At 42.6% G+C, this 21,424-nt stretch overlaps 1 protein-coding gene across 1 annotated transcript in view; it reads left to right on the plus strand.

Annotated features, from left to right (window-relative positions):
- Window positions 1-20,650, plus strand: part of LOC135542087 (FYVE, RhoGEF and PH domain-containing protein 5-like) — a 45,303-nt gene extending 24,653 nt beyond the window's left edge. Inside the window, 14 exon segments of the mRNA XM_064968738.1 lie at window positions 639-795; window positions 9,766-9,856; window positions 10,027-10,077; window positions 10,326-10,384; window positions 11,706-11,777; window positions 11,988-12,056; window positions 17,000-17,083; window positions 17,216-17,295; window positions 17,474-17,570; window positions 17,779-17,916; window positions 18,122-18,361; window positions 18,482-18,610; window positions 19,003-19,157; window positions 19,237-20,650. Coding sequence (XP_064824810.1) covers window positions 639-795; window positions 9,766-9,856; window positions 10,027-10,077; window positions 10,326-10,384; window positions 11,706-11,777; window positions 11,988-12,056; window positions 17,000-17,083; window positions 17,216-17,295; window positions 17,474-17,570; window positions 17,779-17,916; window positions 18,122-18,361; window positions 18,482-18,610; window positions 19,003-19,157; window positions 19,237-19,273 — 1,459 coding nt within the window. The 3' untranslated portion in view covers window positions 19,274-20,650.
- Window positions 20,651-21,424: the final 774 nt, after the last annotated feature.

Here is a 21,424-nt window from a genome sequence, read left to right on the forward strand (position 1 = left end):
GTGAAGGAGAGACCGCATGTTTCCGTTGCAGGCCGTGTCAGTGGCACTGTACTGTCCTCAAAGCGGGCAAAAAAGTTATTTAGTCTGCCTGGGAGCAAGACATCCTGGTCCGTGACTGGGCTGGATTTCTTCCTGTAGTCCGTGATTGACTGTAGACCCTGCCACATGCCTCTTGTGTCTGAGCCGTTGAATTGAGATTCTACTTTGTCTCTGTACTGACGCTTAGCTTGTTTGATAGCCTTACGGAGGGAATAGCTGCACTGTTTGTATTCAGTCATGTTACCAGACACCTTGCCCTGATTGAAAGCAGTGGTTCGCGCTTTCAGTTTCACGCGAATGCTGCCATCAATCCACGGATTCTGGTTAGGGAATGTTTTAATCGTTGCTATGGGAACGACATCTTCAACGCACGTTCTAATGAACTCGCACACCGTTTCTCTGCATTTTAAACGCATCAAGTGGAATGATTGTAAATAGTATCCAACTGTATATTTTTTATTCTTGTTCATTCAGGAGCTCAGGAGGTATCGACATGTTTCTATGTCCATAATTCAATAACTTACCTGTCAACTGTTATTCAATAACATACACTCATCCAATCCTCCAAACCTCAACATAATTCCATTCCCCATCACCAGGGAGGAGAGCCAGAGGGTGGTGGATGTGATCCTGTCTCGACGGGAGGAGTTTGCTGGGTTTGCTACCTACATCTCTGAGTATGACCGGAGTATGTCCTTACTGGCAGAGAGCTGCAAACTCAACCCTGCCTTCCATGACATCGTCAAGCAGTTTGAGGTAAGAGGCTATACTTAGTCTGAGCTTTAGAGACTACTTATAAAAGTGGAAGTCCTTTACCTAAAACCCCAATGTGAGTCTTTATCTTGTGTTGATTTAAACTAACCTTTGGATATGCATGCTCAGAAGAATCAGTCCTGAGGTCATAGCCACTGTACCTGCCAGTCTGTAACAATGTCTTTATTCAGCCAGGAGTTCCCCGTTCCCTCTATATAGCAGCTTTAGTCTGTCAACCAGACTCCACTGGGAGTCAATGGCCTTTCCAAACCCTCTCTATTCTGCTCTGCTCTATGGGACTGACCTTTTCAACGTGCTACTCTCATGTTTTATACCTCTCAAAGACCGAACACCAACCCTTTTTTGTACTGTGCATCCCTTTATCTTGGCTGTCAACAGGAAGTACTATCTGAGAGGATGTCATCACTGGTTAACGGGAATTGATCATGTGATCACCATATCCATCAGGAAGAATACGTCACGCAAACTTGCTTTGCACAGCTCCGTAGTATGCAAAGGGATTCTCAGTTGAGTAGCGAATGTGTAATCAAGGTCCCTAATGATGATGATAGGAACCATTATTAACCATGGCAGATGATGTAAAACATGCTCCCAGATATGACCATCTGGATGCAGCCATGGATTTCTTATTTCCTCTCCAGGCCTGAGTGGCCTGAATCATTGATTCAGTGCTCATATAGTGGAAGTTTCTCACATGCTTCAGGTCACCTTGCTTTTACCGTGTTAAGTCCTATTGATTGGTTATGATAGAGTTAGCAGTTTGACTTGGAGAAGGATCTATAAACGCACTATTTCAGTATTGGAGTGGCCTTTGTGTTAAGTTTTTCCAATGAATCTACCAATTAGTCTCAGCTCTCATTAATACAAAGATTGTACACAAGACCACCCACATATATGCATAACATACCGTTTCTTGCATATAAATGAGTTAGAGGTTCCTAGACATATTTTGAAGCACCTCAAGTTTCATTATAATTATGTTAATTTTGGAAATGAGTCTTGGCTCTCACTGCTACTAAGATTGTACCCAAGACCACCCACAGATATGCATAGCGTACCGTTTCTTGCATAGTCATGAGTTAGCGGTTCCTAGCCATATTTTGATGCATAGTGATTGGTAGACAATGATTCTACGCATCTCAATAGTGATTAGGAATGCAACCAGACAAGGAAGCAACTGTCTCAGCTTATGAATATTCACGAGCAGCTGCCCTCACCAGATATTCTGTGGCTCTACGGGACTGGCAATGTAGGTATCGCAGAGAGAAAGAGGGAGGGAGAGAGAGAGAGAACGAGAGAGAGGGCGCGAGAGAGAGAGGGAGAGGAAGGATAAGAGAAACATTTGACTTATAAAAGCTCTTTTTTTCAACCACTATAGATAAAATAAGCATTATCACTGAATGTATGTCAAAAAAATCCAGTGTTTATCTCAAAGTTAAACACTTTGGGGAATGTTATGAATATTAACGTTATTTCTAGTTAAAAGCTTTTAACTACGCATAACATCCCCTCGTCCTGGCTTTGTAGTGGTTACATCAGAGACAGTAAGAGATAATAAAGGTGTGATGGCTGCTGTGTGGTGTGAGAGGACTGCCAGGGGGACACCTTCTGTGTGTAATGAGACACACAGGGCTCTCTGGGACAGCAGTAGAAACTCACAGGTCACAGCCAGAGTCACAGCCACACAGCTGAGAGGTACAGTAGTTTATCCTGCCATGGCAGTTTAGCCAACAATCAATGCAAAAGTGTTTTCCATAATGTCAGGTGACCATTTAGATGATTTCGTGTCCTTGTGACTATTAAGGTTCTATCTGCTCCTTGTTCTGAGATATTGGACATCAACGTTTTCACATCCAAGATCTCAGAACGGTTTTGTAGTGAATTCTTCTTTCATAACCCATTAAGTTCCTCACCTTCGAGATACCCCAAAATTTGAAGACATTTGTAAATCATTTTTTTTAGGGGTTGTAATCGCAGCTAGATTCTTCTAGTTCTGAAATGTCAATCTGGGTTCAGTCGTAAGGTTCTATCTGGCATGGAATATTGCATTTATTTCAATTTCAATAGAAACATGCAGACATTTAATGATTCAATGAAGAGAATACGCTTCCTTCTTTCTAATCACATCATCAAATATATTAATTCATGTTCATCACACATTTGTTAAAGCGATAGTTCACTAAAAGGACAAACACACTATATCCTGTGGAGAACTAGCAACATTGCTAAAGCTTAGCTCTGGATGAGTATACGGATATGTTGTTCTGGTCTCTGACACTCAAAGTCAGTAAACAACTTACTAGTTATCAATAAAATGTGGTAAGTTTGTAATTGTAGTGAAATACCACTTCCATGGAGGTTTTCTTATTGATATAGAACAAGACAAAAACAGCAATGCCTCTACAGTGGGCTCTAAACATGCTTTAGGGCACCTGTATTTATTTGTTTCTGCCGTACGTTATGCCAATTCTTCTGAAAAGTGGTGGAAAAAAAATAATTACAAAAGAGGACCAGAACCGACATGAATAATCAAGGATATGATAAATGTATAGTTTTGAGAGAATTCATATTTTTCAAATCCCAGATCTCAGAACTGTTTTGTGATGTCTTTCTCTTTCATGACTCATTAAGTACAATACCTTACATACATATGTTATTTTATTGTGTGAATGGACTGCAGATTAACCTTATAGCACCAAGTTCAAAGGATTTTGCTCAGATAGAACGTTCAAATGTTTCATTTTTTTTAATCGTAAATGTACTTAAAAATAAGAATCTGACATATCTCACATGTAAAGGACCACCTAAAAAGCAACTCTATGTGAAGAACTAATTCAGATAGAACTTATAGCCCCAAGGTCTCGTACATCTTGTATACTTTAAATGTCTTCGTTATTGGTTAGATTAATGTTCATTTTGTAAAGCTTAAAGAGTTCATCTCTCTCTCTCTCTCTCTCTCTCTCTCTCTCTCTCTCTCTCTCTCTCTCTCTCTCTCTCTCTCTCTCTCAGGTAAGTGGAGGGGTAAGCTCTTCAAGCGTTGGTCCAGCAGTGCTGTGTTGTGGGGTGTAATTTCATTGTGGATGTGGTGATGACAGTGATGAAGTAGCTATGCGCTGTGATCAGATCACCATAGGACCTTAAAAGATAAAAGCCCCTCTTCAGCCAATTTGTTGTTTACTGTGCTGCTATATACAGCGGCCAATGGTGTGTGTGTGTGTGCATGTGTGCATGTGTGTGTGCCTGTGTGTGTGTGCCTGTGATGTTGATGTGATATTGAATGCTTGTGTTGGTGTTTTTGCATAGGTGTTTGTGTTCCCTTGAGAAGGAAACACAGGAGGAGGAGAGTGTTTGTGTGTGAGATGCAGCAGGTGCACAGAGAGAGATAAAGACAGTGTGATGGTGATAAATCCCAGTATAGGCAGCTGGGTAATGAGGCAGACACAAGCTAATTAGAGAGGCAGCCTCCTTTACAACTCCCCAATTAGATCAGCTGTGTGTGCAGCCAGCGAATCAGATGGCCATGTGTGTGTGTGTGTGTGTGTGTGTGTGTGTGTGTGTGTGTGTGTGTGTGTGTGTGTGTGTGTAGGCACCGCCTCTTTTTGCCTCACTCACCCAAACAACCACGCACTAATTATCATATTTGGCTCGCCACAGAAGCCATTTCAGCCGTACAAGTGTCAACTGGATCACAATTTACATGAACAAGCGACACTTGAGGTGCTGGTGTTCTGTCAGGGAGAGGTTTTAATGATGGGATGTTTTTATTGAAAAGGGAGGGGGAAACTGAAGGGTAATCCAAAGTGAGAGAGAGGAAACCACACAGAGCTACTGTAAGGTGCCTTTAGAGAGACCCTTATGGAAAAACACATGACTTTCACATGTGATCACATGTGATATTATGTGAAGTTAATGTGATAACGTGACATCATATAAAAGCAACATGTGATAACATGAAACTACACGTGACATTTGAGCACATGTGAAAGCATGAGTTACATGTCTAGCATATCACAGAGGGTGTTCTTTAGATTCTCCAACATAATCCAGATAGAATCCAGAATTCCCCAGGGCAGCTGTCTAGGCCCCTTACTTTTTTCAATCTTTACTAATGACATGCCACTGGCCTGAGTAAAGCCAGTGTGGCTATGTATGCGGATGACTCAATACTATACACGTCAACTACTACAGTGAGTGAAATCATTGCAACACTTAACAAAGAGCTGCAGTTAGTTTCAGAATGGGTGGCAAGGAATAAATTAGTCCTAAATATTTCAAAAACTAAGAGCATTGTATTTGGGACAAATCCTTCACTAAACCCTAAACATCAACTGAATCGTGTAGTAAATAATGTGGAAATTGAGCAAGTTCAGGAGACTAAACTGCTTGGAGTAACCCTGGATAGTGGTGAAAACATGTTGATACAACAGTAGTAAAGATGGGGAGAGGTATGTCCATAATAAAGCACTCTGCCTTTTAAACAACACTATCAACAAGGCAGGCCCTACAGGCTCTTGTTTTGTCGCACCTGGACTGCACCTGTTCAGTCGTGTGGTCAGGTGCCACAAAGAGGGACCTTGGACAATTACAATTGGCTCAGAACAGGGCAGCATGGCTGGCCCTTGAATGTACACAGAGAGCTAACATTAATAACATGCAAGTAAGTCTCTCATGGCTCAAAGTGGAGGAGAGATGGACTTCATCACTACTTGTTTTTGTAAGAAGTGTTGACGTGCTGAATGCACCAAGGTGTCTGTTTAAACTACGAGCACACAGCTCAGACACCCATGCATACCCCACAAAATATGCCACAAAATTCAAAATTGTGTTTTTTACATTGGATAAAAGTAGAGACTCAGAGCTACAAAATTGTATATCATACACTACAGTTGAGGAACAATGGGAAAGTAATTCTGCTTTGAAAGTTAATAAACTTGTAAATGGCCTTTGAATGTTTTGGTACTACTATTGGAGAGCCCTTCTTTGTCTACACCCATTCAGTATCGTTCCCACCCTCTTTAGCTTTAGCCCCACCCATCACTTTAAAGTGTTCTGTACAAACAACAGCAGTCAGGCACCCAAGCTAACTTGCTAGTGAATTCCAGATACAAATGAGAGAACATTACTCGCCCTAGCAGAGCTGGTTAGGCTGTTATTTTATCCAGAGCGTTGGTGACTGCAACTGTGCTGTCAGATTGTCCATTTATATATTCTGAGCGTTTCGCTCTCAGACCATCCAGAGTGCACACTGGACGCTCTGGCCAATGAGTAGAGTTGATCCGAACGTTCTGACCTCACAATGGCAGTTAAGCACCCAAGCTAACTGGCTAACATTGGCTAGCTTGCTAGCTACTTCCAGACACAAATGAGAAAACATCCCACTCTGACCATTTTACTCGCCCTGGCAGAGCTGGTTAGGCTAGTTTTTCAGGGCGTTGGTGACTGTAATTGTGGTGCTGGTAACAATTTACACAGCTAGTACAGTAGATCTGGACCGATTCCGGCTGAGAGTCGAGGCACTCGGCTGAGAGTCAGACTCGGCCGACGTCATGTGCCCTCGGCAGTATTACTTGTGGCTAGGATGCAGGGATTGAGCTCGGGCTGATTCCGGTGTGAGTTATCTGGCCCAAATGAATTACTTGGGGCTCGGGCCGATTCCGGTAAGAGTTACAGTCTCTGGCCCAAATGTATTACTTGGGGCTTGGGCCGATTAAGGCTACACTCTGGCAGATGATTACATGGACTGCTTTATATACTTAGCATTTCATTATTTATTTTTCCATATTTTCTCATTGTTTCTGTGATTTAAAAAAATACAATTAACATTTAAATTAAATTATTTCAGAGTCCTGTGTAGTATTTTAGTATTTTGATACTTTGTGTAAGCATTAAAATAAATTGTGTCTGGAACTTCCCGAGTAGCGCAGTGGTCTAAGACACTGCGTTGCAGTGCAAACTGCGTTTCTACAAATGCTGGTTCGAGACCCGTGTTGACCGGGAAAACCCATGAGGCGACACTCAGACAAAGGTGCTCTCATAAATCGGAGAAGATAGCCAGACTGAATTTACGAACGCACCCAAAATGGTTACTTGCATAGTGGAGTCTTTTGTTAAGACATGTAGCTAGCTAGGTAAACAATGAACCATAATCCCATCTCATGACATTACTACCCTGCATGTATCTGCAGGAAGCTAACCAACCCGGTTCAATGTTAGCAAGCTGACATTGGGCTATAGCTGGCCCTGAGATACGAATAATAAGAACATACACGTAACGTCAGCTAGCGAGCCAGCCAGCTAACATTAGCTAGCTAGCCAACAGTACACATTAACTTGAAATGAAACCACTTTCTGTCAAAATTAGAAGCATGTAATATCTGAAAATGTAGCTAACTAGACTATCTTACACATATACATCAAGGATGGACGCATCTCCTGTCGGATGGCATGGTTGCCCTTAGTTTGAAGATGTAATTCGGAGACAGGTGTTTTCTCCATCTCCAACATTCTCGAATTCCACTGATTTCAAAACTCGGGCCTGCAGAAAGTGGAGAGCAACAGTTATGCAGTTTTACTATACAATACATTTAAAAAACTGTGTTAGACAGGATTACCTAGACAGACTGACCAGCTCAAACAGACAGAAGACGCATGCTATATGGCAGACCAATCCAAACTCATCTCTTGGCATATCCAGCCCACCCATTATCTGATAAAAAAAAGTTTACGTTCAAAGGTTCTCCTGTGAAGTAGTGACCCACGACATGCGCCTAGTTTTCTGGAACGGGTCACATGTGATAGTGGAGTATTGGCCTGAGGGAACACACTAAATTTGATTAGCTTTGCAGCAGCTGATGGGGATCCTTAATTAATACAAATACAAATACAAATCATCTCATGTGAAATAAATGTGACAACATGGGGTTGCAAAATTTCAACATATGATACCATGAAACTGCACGACAACATTATAAATTTTTCACATACAAAACTGCAAGTCCGATTTTTACATGTGAATGTATTTTAGATGTGCAAAATGCAATTCCACATATGAGAGTTAGATATTCACATGTTAATATTTTTCACATTTGAAAGTGAAAATTACATTTTCACCTGTGAAAGTTTTTCACATGTGAAACTGCAAATTCACATGTCAATCTGCAATTTAAAAAAATATGTTATTGTCCCTCGTGAAAAGGTGGTGCAGGTGAACTCTAAATGTAATACATGTGAACAGCTGACCTCACATCTATCTATTTTGTTTTTACATGTGAACATTTCAGCTCAACATGTGAAAACAGCTATTACACATGTAAAACTACACATTTCACATGTGTTTTTTTGTAAGGGAAGTAATAAATAGTATGGGGTTTTTAAGGTAAGTGTCACGCTACTCTGCTAAAATAGTGTAAACGTCTTTATGTGATCAATGTGATTACGTTTGATATTATCACCTAGTGCTGGCTTTTCAATATGATTTACTATGAAGTCCAACGTGTTGGAACCCAAGTGAAATCAGTTATTGACATAGACATGGTGGCATAGCAGGAAGATTCTCATTTGAAGGGATTCCATAGGGCAGAAGAATAGAGACAGTACAGGGTTTGTGTGGTGAAGAGATTTGGAGTGGTCAGGTTGGTGGTCAAACGTTATGTCAAGATTATCTCATTCATCCTTCTGTCATCTATGTGTGTTCAGATCGTGAGACGTGTTAAATAATACTTAATGTGTATATACGTATAAACATGCACAATGTAATGTGATCACATGTGAAAATCGTCATGTGAAATATTATTACATGAGAACGGTTCCAAAACCACATAATTTCACATGTGAAATCATGTGACATTTTCACATGTGAAATCATGTGACATTTCCACATGTGAAATAATGTGATTTTTCCATAGGGGGAGGGAATGGAGTAAGAGAAAAGGGGATTGAAACAGAGACAAAGAGAGAAAGAGAATTTAGGGAGGTGGATTAGCTGATTCGAGGTGGGGGTTTGACAGTAGAATCCTGGTTCCAAATCGTTGCTCTATTTTTACTCCGTTCTGCTATGCTCCATCTCTCATAATGAAGACCAAGGTTGGTGTGTGGTGGCTATTAATCCTCCCCTTTGTAGGGCCAGCAATATTGTCTCGCCAGCCCTGTGTGTGTGTGTGTGTGTCCGTACATTTGTGGGTGTGCTTGCATGTGTCTGTGTGTGTGTCCTTGCGTGCCTGTTTGCGCGTTTGCATGTGTGTGCGTGCATGCGTACGTGTGTGTGTGCTTACATGTGAGTGTGTGTATGTGTGTATGTTTGCGGGCCTGCGTGTGCGTGTGTGTGTGTGTGTGTGCTTACATGTGAGTGTGTGTATGTGTGTATGTTTGCAGGCCTGCGTGTGCGTGTGTGTGCGTGTGTGTGTGTGCGTTACATAGTCACGCGGTGTAAATGAAAGGATGGTTGTCTCAGTCCCGCGGGGGGGTTATCTCTTCGTCTCTAATGAGGAACGGGGCTCTATTGGGTTAGGAGACTTCTCAGTCAATGGTGATGTGTGGATCTGCTCTGGGCCCTTTGTATTACAGACCCTCTCTGGGACTGGGAATACATGTCCATCAGACACAATTAGCCTCTGAAAGAAGTTTTTAGATATCTCGCTTATTCTCCCCTTTGAAGGGATTCCATAGGGCAGAAGAATAGAGACAGTACAGGGTTTGTGTGGTGAGGAGATTTGGAGTGGTCAGGTTGGTGGTCAAACGTTCTGTCAAGATTATCTCATTCATCCTTCTGTCGTCTATAGCTTTGATTGCATCATTTTAACAGCGGTTACCCAAGTTGAGAGTAGTCTTGTGCATTGTATTATTTATTTGCGTGTGCGAGGTTACGTGTTCATGTCTGTGCGCAATGTGTGTGTGTATGTTCCACAGTCATGCATGCAGGTGTGTGTTAACCTAGCAATGTGTTTATGTGTGCAGAAGCAAGGTCCAGATGGAGCTCAGGTCCAATTGAAGCACCAGCTGCTGCAGGTCATTGTGAGAGTCCTCCAGTACCGCATGCTGCTCACAGGTATTTGACACACACCTCATAATGTACTATTGCAAAATTGTAATACTAACTTCCATTTATGTACCCTGTCTTGGCTCCCGACCTTGAATAGTGTTATGTGGCATTCTGCACATTATTCATCCATTTCTGTTTTTGAATAATTTGTTTGTTTGTGCCGTTATGTTTTGTAGATTACTTAAACAACCTCTCCCCTGATTCGAAAGAATATGAGGATACACAAGGTATGGTCTTTCTCTGCTTTTTAAGAATTGCCAAAAACATGTTTTTGGCAGAGGTCAGACACACACACACACACACACACACACACACACACACACACACACACACACACACACACACACACACACACACACACACACACACACACACACACACACACACACACACACACACACAATATCATAGGTTAGTTGTTTACTCCCTGCATATTAATGTACATTAACCCTTTCTGTCTCTCCCTCTGTTCCAGCTGCCTTAGTCATCGTTTCAGAGGTGGCAGACCAGGCTAATGAAAACCTCAAGCAAGGGGTAAATCGGTGTGTCTGTATGGGTGTTTCTCTATTTATTTCAGACAACTGTGTACATGTGCTCATGCAAGTGTTTGCTAGAGGTATGCATGTACAGAATGTACAAACTTGGATTGTGAACTTGAAAGTGTGGAGACAGCTCACATTTTCCCTGTGTAAATCCTTCTTGGTTCCGCATGGCAACACTATTGTGAGTGAAATCGCGTCAGTCATCTTGGAGAGGCCTGTCTCTCTGCTCTCACTGGGCTCTGTTACCTATTGATTAATGTGAGGGCGAGGAAAGATGATATCATCAAAGATCCCAGGTGCTTCGTAACAAAGGATGCAGTATGAGTAAGGACATTACTTACATTGTAGAGCACACACACACCCTCACGCAGATCCTCCTAGGATAGATCATATATCCCCTGTCTCTCAAACAGCCACACAGATCATCCTAAGATAGATCATATATCCCCTGTCTCTCAAACAGCCACACAGATCCTCCTAAAATAGATTATATATCCCCTGTCTCTCAAACAGCCACACAGATCCTCATAAGATAGATCACATATCCCCTTAAGGCAGAAAGCCTTAAGCCTTAAATGGTTGAGCATTTTGCCCTGTCTGTTTTGGTCTGTAGTCATTGACAGTTTGGAAGCCTTTGTTAAGGCCTCTAGAAGTGCCACCAATTATTCATTAATATGATGTAATGTGAAAACACTTTACCTAGCATCCAACCTGCTTGCAACAATCTCTTGTAATTACAGAAAAATACAAATGCCTCAATTAATTTAATTAATTTATCCATTCATTCCAATTGTGGTAGCATTTGCTTTTTTTACAGTATAATACAGTATATTGTTTGGTATTGTACTGTGTGTCTATACGAGACATTCTTTGATACCGTTTTTATATTACTGTAATATAAAATACTGAATTTTATTTGCCACCGAGCTGCCTGTAAGCTACTTTTTTACTGGCTGTAAGCTATACTGTCAAATTCACGGTAACCCATTTACAGTGTATGCGTGTCTCACACACACACACACACACACACACACACACACACACACACACACACACACACACACACACACACACACACACACACACACACACACACACACACACACACACACACACACACACACACACACACACACACACACGCACACTATCTCTTCCACTCCTATTCAGTTTCCAGCAGCACATCCCTTTCCACTGCCCTCCCTCTCATTCACAAGAACAGTTCCTCTCTTTACCCATCTCTCACAGGAAAATTCCTCCTTATCTCACTCTCCTCTCTTGTCCCTCTCTCTCTCTGTCTCTCTGACACACAGGAGAATTTGTTGCGGCTGGTTCACATTGAGTACAGTGTCAGAGGCAAGAGAGATCTACTCAAGCCAGGAAGGGTGAGATCAGTCTGCCTCTCTCTCTTTCACTCTCTCTCTCTCTCTCTCTGAACAGTGTTACTCTGTTCAACAAACATAACATAAACAGTGAATAATACCAATCTCAGACCGTGGCCGCCTAGAAATCCGACACGGGATCTAAAAGCCCACTGCTAGTGCAGTACAGACAGTCCTCTTGCTAACATGTTCTCTATTTCTGTGTGTTTGCAGATGTTTGTGAAGGAAGGCACTCTAATGAAAGTTTCCAGGAAAAGCAGACAGCCCAGACACCTATTTCTGGTAACTATTACCGGTCTACTAACCACTATCCTCTTCATGTGCCATTAAAACTTTCACTAATATTTCAGAATCATACATGGTGGTCATTCGGATCATGTAAGGGTGGGGTCTCATCCAAGTTTTCTGGATACTGTTGTGGCTGGTAAAGGCAATCAGATGTAGAGGGAGACAGGTTCTGACTTAGAATATGTGGACAACTACAAATACCTAGGTGTCTGGTTAAACTGTAAACTCTCCTTCCAGACTCACATCAAAGATCTCCAATCCAAAGTTAAATCTAGAATTGAGTTCCTATTTCGCAACAAAGCATCCTTCACTCATGCTGCCAAACATACCCTTGCAAAACTGACCATCCTACCGATCGACTTCGGCGATGTAATTTACAAAATAGCATCCAATTCCCTACTCAATAAATTGGATGCAGTCTATCACAGTGCCATCCGTTTTGTCACCAAAGCCCCATATACTACCCACCACTGTGACCTGTACGCTCTCGTTGGCTGGCCCTCGCTTCATACTTCATACTCGCCAAACCCACTGGCTCCAGGTCATCTACAAGACCCTGCTAAGTAAAGTCCCCCCTTATCTCAGCTCGCTGGTCACCATAGCAGAACCCACCTGTAGCACATGCTCCAGCAGGTATGTCTCTCTGGTCACCCCCAAAAACAATTCTTCCTTTGGCCGCCTCTCTTTCTAGTTCTCTGCTGCCAACGATTGGAACGAACTACAAACATATCTGAAACTGGAAACACTTATCTCCCTCACTAGATTTAAGCACCAGCTGTCAGAGCAGCTCACAGATTACTGCACCTGTACATAGCCCATCTATAATTTAGCCCAAACAACTACCTCTCCCCCTACTGTATTTATTTATTTTGCTCCTTTGCACCCCATTATTTCTATCTCTACTTTGCACATTCTTCCACTGCAAATCTAACATTCCAGTGTTTTACTTGCTATATTGTATTTACTTCGCCACCATGGCCTTTTTTTTACCTTTACCTCCATTATCTCACCTCATTTGCTCACATTGTATATAGACTTATTTTTCTACTGTATTATTGACTGTTTGTTTTTTTCATGTGTACCTCTGTGTTGTTGTATGTGTCAAACTGCTTTGCTTTATCTTGGCCAGGTCACAATTGTAAATGGGAACTTGTTCTCAACTTGCCTACCTGGTTAAATAAAGGTGAAATAAAAATGTTTAAAACAGGGTGAGGCAGAGAGGCAAAGGGAGGATACAGAGGGAGGCAGAATGTAGAAGCAGGCAGAGGAAGGAGGACAAGGCCACAGGGCCACACCTAGGGTTGCAAAATTCCAGGAACACAAAATAAATTCCCTGGTTTTCCCAAAATAACAGTTGGAGGATTCCGGATTTCCTGCTTATTCCCTCCTGATTCCGGGAATCCTCCAACCGAGATTTTGAGATAACCAGGGAATTTGTTGAACGTTCCCAGAAATTGACAACCCTAGCCCCACCATACCCAGCCAGGTGCCTCCCTCTCTCAGGGCTTGTTTTTGAGGGCCCTGCTTCCTCACAGGATGTTTGGTGTGGGTCACTGGATGCTGGCTTCCTGTGCAGTGAGGGGACTGACAGGGCTGCAAAGACCAGACACTCTGTAGACTGGGGGGAGTGACATAAAACAAAGTCTAAGGGAAGTAAATGGTAGAAAGAAGAAAAGGGTATCATATACTATTGTGACATTTACTAGTATGTACTTTATATTGAACTAAAACAAATAGCACAGTTGGTTCCTTGGAAGTTGTGGGAAAGTATGTTTTTGGTTTCACATTGGTTGTGGGAACAACGCCTTATGTTTCTTGGAACAATTTGAGAGCATGACTTTAAATAGAACCATGAGAAAACATGTAGGAAACATAATGCTGAAGTACTGAAATTTCCACAGAAGAACTTTGTTTTTGAACATTCGCTGAATATTCGAAAATATACATTTAAATAGAACCATAAGGAAACCTGTAGGTAACATAATAACATAATGCTGAAGTATTGAAATTCCCACAGAAGAACATTGTTTCATTCCCAATGTGAAACTAGTTGGAGAACATTCCTAGAACATTACCAGAAATGTCATTCAATGTAACCATGTTTGAACCTTTAGGAAACATTATGTTGAAGTAATGAAATTCCAAGAAAATAAAATTATTTTGTCAAGTTCCTTAAATGTGCTGAGAATGTTCTAATGCCAAGCCACTGTCCTGCACCATTCTCAGAACATTGTGGGAAAGTTGTATGCAAAATAACCATAGGGCAACCACGCTCTCACCGAGCTCTAAGAAACATATGGTTCTCAGAACGTTATGTGCTAGCTGGGAGCCATTCTCCGAGGAGCCATTCTCTTTCTCTGCTTCCTTTTCCTACCACTTTCTTATTGTCTTCATGTCTCTCTCTCCCTGTGTCTCCCAAATGGGTTGTATATCAAATCAAATCCATTTTTATTTGTCACATGCGTCGAATACAACAGGTGTAGACCTTCAACCAACAATGCCGTTCAAGAAACTAAAGTTTAAAAATATATATAAAAAAGTAACACAATAAAAGAACATTAACGAGACTATATACAGGTGGTACTGGTACAGAGTCAATGTGCGGGGGTACAGGTTAGTTGACGTCATTTGTGCATGTAGGTATGGGGGAAGTGACTATGCATAGATCATAAACAGCAAGTAGCAGCAGTGTCAATGTAAATAGTCCAGGTGGCCATTTGATTAATTGTTCAGCAGTCTTATGGCTTGGGGTAGAAGCTGTTAAGGAGCCTTTTGGTCCTAGAGTGATGGTTGAGAGACTGATGTGTGTGAGTAACTGGGTAGCTCCTCTGGAGTAGATGGCTGGAGAGGGGCAGCAGGTGTAATGTATGGGCCAGCGAGTCCAAACAGAGATGATGAAAGCCATCACTCACTTAGTGACACTGAGGAGCAGCGCTCAACAGCCATTAAGGCACTGTCATGGCAACCAAAGGAATGCCACTGTCATGGCAACTAAAGGAATGTCACTGTCATGGCAACTAAAGGAATGTCACTGTCATGCTAACCAGATGAAAGTCACTGTCATGCTAACCAGAGGAAAGTCACTATCATGCTAACCAGAGGAAAGTCACTGTCATGCTAACCAGAGGAAAGTCACTGTCATGCTAACCAGAGGAAAGTCACTGTCATGCTAACCAGAGGAAAGTCACTGTCATGGCAACCAGAGGAAAGTTTTAGAGAGGAGAGAGCCACGAGTCAAGGAAAGGATTAGGGGAGGAGTGAGAAGAGAGAGGGACTGTCACAGAAGGGAAGAAACAGGTGAAGTACTTGAAGCAGAAGAGAGGAAGAGAAACGTGTTGGGAAAGTGAATTTGCAGTAGTTGAGCATCTAATGCATGATTAAAATGGAGTTTCTAGGTTGTACTTTGTACACATCTCTGTAGGTGTCCTGGAGGGCAGGCAGTGTGCCCCCGGTGATGCATTGGGCAGACAGCACCACCCTCTGGAGAGCTCTGCATTTGCGGGTGGTACAGTTGTCGTACCAGGCGGGGATACAGCCTGACAGGATGCTCTCAATTGTGCATCTGGAAAAGTTTGTGAGGGTATTAGGTGCCAAGCCAAATCTCGTCAGCCTCCTGAGGCTGTTGCGCCTTCTTCACCACAATGTCTGTGTGGGTGGACCATTTTAGATTGTCAGTGATGTGTACTCCAAGGAATGTAAAGCTTTTCACCTTCTCCACTGCGATCCCGTCGATGTGGATGGGGGTGTGCTCACTCTACTGTCTCCTGATCAGCTCCTGAGTTGTGTTGACGTTTAGGGAGAGGTATTTTCCTGGCACCACAGTCAGGACTAGAGGGTCACATGCTGTTTTGTCCCTTTTGAGCTTGTTTTGTTGTTGTAGTGGTGGCTGGTTCCAGGGCCTCCACCCAGACCAGGCAGTTTCTCAGAGCAGCTGGGAGCTGGAAGGGACCGGTGGAGAATTCCTGGATGCTGCCTTATGGGCCGCGGATGTTTAGAGCACACAAAATGTGTGAATAATGATGTCACTGCTTTTGTCCCACTCTAAATAAGGCCCTCCAACACAATAGGCTGTAGTATGTTCTGAGGATTACATTACGTTGGGTGTAATAAGCAAATAAACGTTGGTGCCTTTTTATCATATAGCCTTTGTTGTGTGTGACTTGGGAATGTGTGGTTTGAGGCGTTAACGTTTGAATGTGTGAATAATATGAAAGGAAATCTCCCCCCCCCAAAAAAAATAACATCGCGACCAAGGAGGTTCCACATTAATTGCTCTAAAGTCCTCCTCCAGTCTTCTTTTATCCTCATTGAACACCTGATTTACTAAACAAAAGGCACATCTCAATAGGTGGTCCAGGTATGACATGACATGACACAAGTGGGGGGGTGGGGTCTTCCTCTTTTGTTCTCTATAGCTCCTCAAGCAAGTCGGGAGATCAATGACATCACATCTGACCATCAGACCAACTCCTTGAATGGCTCACTCTTTGAAGTTTGCAGTTGTGTTGAAAAAAATATTATTTTGCTCAAAACATATATATTTTTACCCTTTAGTGTGTGTGCTTTACTATATACTTGGGATATCACTTTTCAACAGGAAATTTTCAAAACAAATCACTGGAGGACGTCTTCAAGTTTATAGTGCCCCCTGTGGCAAATTCCCTTTGAACAAGATAAGGGTTGTGTTTCCAATCTCCAGAAGTGTGTTCTTGTTCACTCCCCCCATGCATTTAAAAGCATTAGATTGGATGCAAGCATGGCTGGAGGGAGTATTTCTCACATTACTTTTAAATCCATTAGGGAAAGTATACGAGCACACACTTCAGGAGAAGGGTAGAGTACCGGAATGTAGCCATACATTTCAGGCTGGCAGTCAGGCTGTGTTTGCACACATGATAGTAATCATACCTCTGTCCCTCTGTTTCTGTCTACACCAGATGAATGATGTGATGCTGTACACCTATCCTCAGCAGGATGGTAAATACCGTCTGAAGAATACTCTCTATCTGTCTGGGATGAAGGTGAGTCCCACCCCCTCCTAATGAGATGACCGTCCCTGATCTTCAGACCTCACCCCTGACCTATGGCTGTGTCACCATGTCTTTCTGTCTGTCTGTGTGCTGACTGCTGTGCTGTGTGTACTGTTCTCCCAGGTCAGTATACCCGTCATAGACAACGTGCTCAATGCCCTGAGGATCGAGGTGAATGACGTCAGCATCACCCTGTCAGCCAGGTAAGTCAGAGCAGAGGACACCTGTCTGGGGCTTTGTACCAGTCTTGTCCGTTGGTTACATACAGTATATAATATATGGACTTATATATATACATATACTGCATGTATGCTGTATGTACACATGTATATGTCTAATTATGTGTACAGCCTGAACACATATCTGTTTCTGTGTCCCTAGTTCCTGTGGTGAGAGGGAGGACTGGTTCCACACGTTGAGTCGGGCCATAGCAGATCATGCTGCAGGCCTGTGTACTTTCGGTGGCCTCTGCAGTGAGGTAATGAGTTCACCGCTGAATGACACTCAGGACAGGACATACCATTAAAGCTCACTTGTAACCAATTTAAAGTGTGATATTTATAAAATGCACAAAAGGTTGTTAACGTTGTTGTAACATTGTTGTTATGCTGTTGTAACGTTGTAACATTGATGTATTGGTTTGTAATGTTGTTGTAACGTTGCTGCAACATTGTTTCCCCATGCAGGCACGTGAGAAGCTGTGGATGGCCCTGGGGGAGGCAGCTCCAGTGCTGGTGCCTGTGACTCATGTGATGATGTGTATGAACTGTACCTCCGACTTCAGCATGACCCTGAGACGCCACCACTGCAACGCCTGTGGGAAGGTAAGACACACACGGGCCTTACTGTAGGAGCCTGTCAATCATACTGCTGTCATAGGAGACTCTCACTCATACTGACCCCAACCCACTGTTTTACATTATCCTGGCAGGCTCTTTTAGTATCTTGACTTCTTGATCTCCAACACTCCTGAAATCAGAGGTCCTCTCGTTCCACCTTCACACCTGTTCTCTCTCTCTCTACACCCAGGTGGTGTGTCGTGCCTGCTCCAGGAACAAGTATCCTCTGAAGTACCTCAAAGACAGGGTGGCCAAAGTGTGTGACCACTGCTACGCTGAGCTCAGGAAGAGAGGTGTCAGTATCTCAGGGGCGTGTGGTAACTCCAGCCCCTGCACCCACCGGGCCAGTCGGCCCCTCTCAGCTGTGTTCCAGAGCTTCCAGCCCCCAAGCCTGTGGAGGAGCAGGAAGAGCACCTCTTCTCTCAACCAGGTCCGCAATACCTCATCACCTTTGACCTTTATCAGTGTAGTTCTGTAGTTCTGCTCTGATGCAATATTCTGTGGTATGCCCTGCTAACTTCCTGATGTTGACCTCTGACCTATGTTGCAGGTGGTGTTGGGGGCTGAGGGCTCGGCCATGAGTGGCAGCCTGCAGCGGCGTAAGAAGAGCAAGAGGAAGTGGAAGAGGCTGTGGTTCCTCCTCAAAGACAAGGTGCTCTACACCTTCACAGCACGTGAGGTGAGGGGGCACAGAGTCTCCCACACCAGCCCCAAACACACACACACACACACACACACTCACATACATACGTACACACATGTGAGCACGCACCCTCAATATACTCACAATATGCCCATATTATTCTGGACTCTTTTAAAAGCTTCTACAAAGTCTCTCCTGATATTGAGAAATTCTGTGCTCTCTCTTTATTTGTACTGTTTATTGTATGTTTATTTTTCCAAGCTTTGTAGGTAGCTACCATTTATAATAAGCTGTGTTGTTAACTTAAATCACAAATACAAGTGTGTTAGTTTCCTTGTTTCTCAAAATTCTGTAAAAACCTAATTGGTATATACAGCTGAGTATGTGACTTGTCCTTTATAAATGTCCCTACCTCACTCTCAACACAGGACAAGATGGCATCTGAGATTCTGCCCCTGCAGAGTTTCACAGTGAAGCTGACAGAGAGGCCGGAGGGAGAGGAGAGCTCCAACATGTTTCAGCTCTACCACAAGAAGACACTATACTACACCTTTAGAGCAGAAGATCAGCACACTGCCCGCAGGTCAGGCTACACACACACGCACACAGGCAGACACACATAAACATCTACCGTGTTCATGTTATTCACTTTTGTTTTGCAGGTGGGTCAATGCCATGGAGGAGGCCACAGTGTTATAACACCTGCCTGTCTGCACAGACCAACGCTGCCTGTGCATCACCTATCGACCCACTCTCTCTTTCCTGGTGTCTTCTGCGCAAAACCATCCTTGACAAGGCTGCCATCTACAGGCAGAAGGGCATACATGCAGACTATGTGTGGGGAAAACATCCAAGAGTGAGCCTCTTTAAGGTGAAAACCTCTCAGTCGAGTACAGTGTATACTCAGACTGGGTCAGTTCCAAACTCACTGCAGGACTTTGTTTGGGTCAGCAGTGGTGAACAGGACCCTGAAGAAGGACGAAACGTTGGTTGCCAGACCCATTAAATGTTTGGGAGCATAATTAAAGTGTTTGACTTTCTTTGAACACAAATCGTCTGAGGAAATACATAGAGCCAGCTCAACCACACACAGGTCCCTGTGTCAAAAGACCACAACTGCATGTCACAACATGCCACAACTGTAAAACTCCTAGACAATGTGTATCAAAATGTTTGATTGACAGCCTTGCAGGTGCACATTCACACACTTGTCTTTTCTGACACTCTTTGTCTACCATGAACTTGGACATGGAACAACTTTGTATGGGTTCTGTTTTGGATAGTGCACACCACTGTACAAACAATACCAAATCAAAATGCTGCCCTACCATGGCAAAACGCAGTAACTACGTCATTTTTCTGAAATGCAAAAAACAATTATATCGAGACAGACTGCAATTTCAGATATTCCATGATATATTCTGACCAACTGGCTTGTTCTTGTGTCAGGAAACAAAAAAGCACATTAATCAGATAATACACCTGGCCATTAAAACAGATCAAAGATTTTTGATCAGAATTCATAGTTACTGCGTTTTGCATTTGTCGGGCAGTATTAACAACTTTGGTATTGTATGGAGACGTTTATGTACTGTAAGAGACGCATCGTATTTCAAATATAGTGTAATATTCAATTCACACATTTTGAAGTGAGGTATAATAAGTATTTGTACAGCAATGTTATTGTATGATGTTACAAGCGAAAGCCATTTTAATCATCATATCTTGTCCAATGTACTCTCTGTGAACATACTTGTTTTACACCACAGGTGTGTAATAACAATGCCAGAATGTGAAATGTTACAGACAGTTTTAGTATTATTCAACAAAAGATCATCTTGAAGTATATTTCATAGCTGAATGTACAGTTTCTGAACCTTTTCTGAAAGGGTGGTTACATTTTTGAAGTGCCAACCGTTTCCATTTGAATGCCATGCCATGTGTTTTGGATAAACAAATGTGCATATATCAAATGATAGTCTTTATGGGGACGGCTGAAAAGTAAATGGTTAAACAAATCAATAAATATCAGTTTTAGCATCAACCAAGCGCTTTTCTTTGATGCTGATGATGTCACTCCTTTTTTCCTCTCTTTGCTTATTCTCCTTCTTTGAGAACATCAGATATTAACAGACTGTCAGACGGGTCAGACTACATTTTATTCTAGTCAAAAATGCAACCAGTCCGGCACATCATGAGTACATGTATCTACACTCGGGCGATACGTTTGGTCTTCACACCTGGGATTATGGGTTATACCAATAGTATTATGAGATTGTACCTCTAACATGGCGTTGCATATAGCACCATTTAAATGTTGATGTACAGTATACAGTTAAACAATTACAATAAATAAACTCATCAGAAAAAGTTGCTTCTTCCGTGCTTCGATAAAGACCAGCAGAGACGGAATGTACATTTCATCAGAAACAATGATGGTGCAGTTGATATGGGACAGTTACTAGGGGTATGTCAATCAAATCCAATGTTATTGGTCGCATACACATGTTTAGCAGATGTTATTGCGGGTTTAGCGAAATGGTCAGTGGGTTATTTCCAGGTGAACATCATAGTGAAGGTAATTTCACAAACAGACAAACTCATCATAAACAAACTGATACCCGTGCAGATCATGGCCCTCTGTTTCTCTCGAGCTTTGAGCCTGGGGCTGATACCCGTATAATGCTAAAAGTCATGCAGGTGTATTTGTCGATCAAGCGGTGGTTTAGCGATACTGTTGAAGCTTGAGCCCGGTCTAGTCCTAGAGATATAGCCTCAGACTAAGCTACCAAACATTTAAAAATGGAACTATCAAGAAGAAAACATCTCGCCTTGGAAGGTCACTTGATT

This window comes from Oncorhynchus masou, chromosome 6 (genome assembly GCF_036934945.1).
Source record: "Oncorhynchus masou masou isolate Uvic2021 chromosome 6, UVic_Omas_1.1, whole genome shotgun sequence".
Classification (NCBI taxonomy): domain Eukaryota; kingdom Metazoa; phylum Chordata; class Actinopteri; order Salmoniformes; family Salmonidae; genus Oncorhynchus; species Oncorhynchus masou.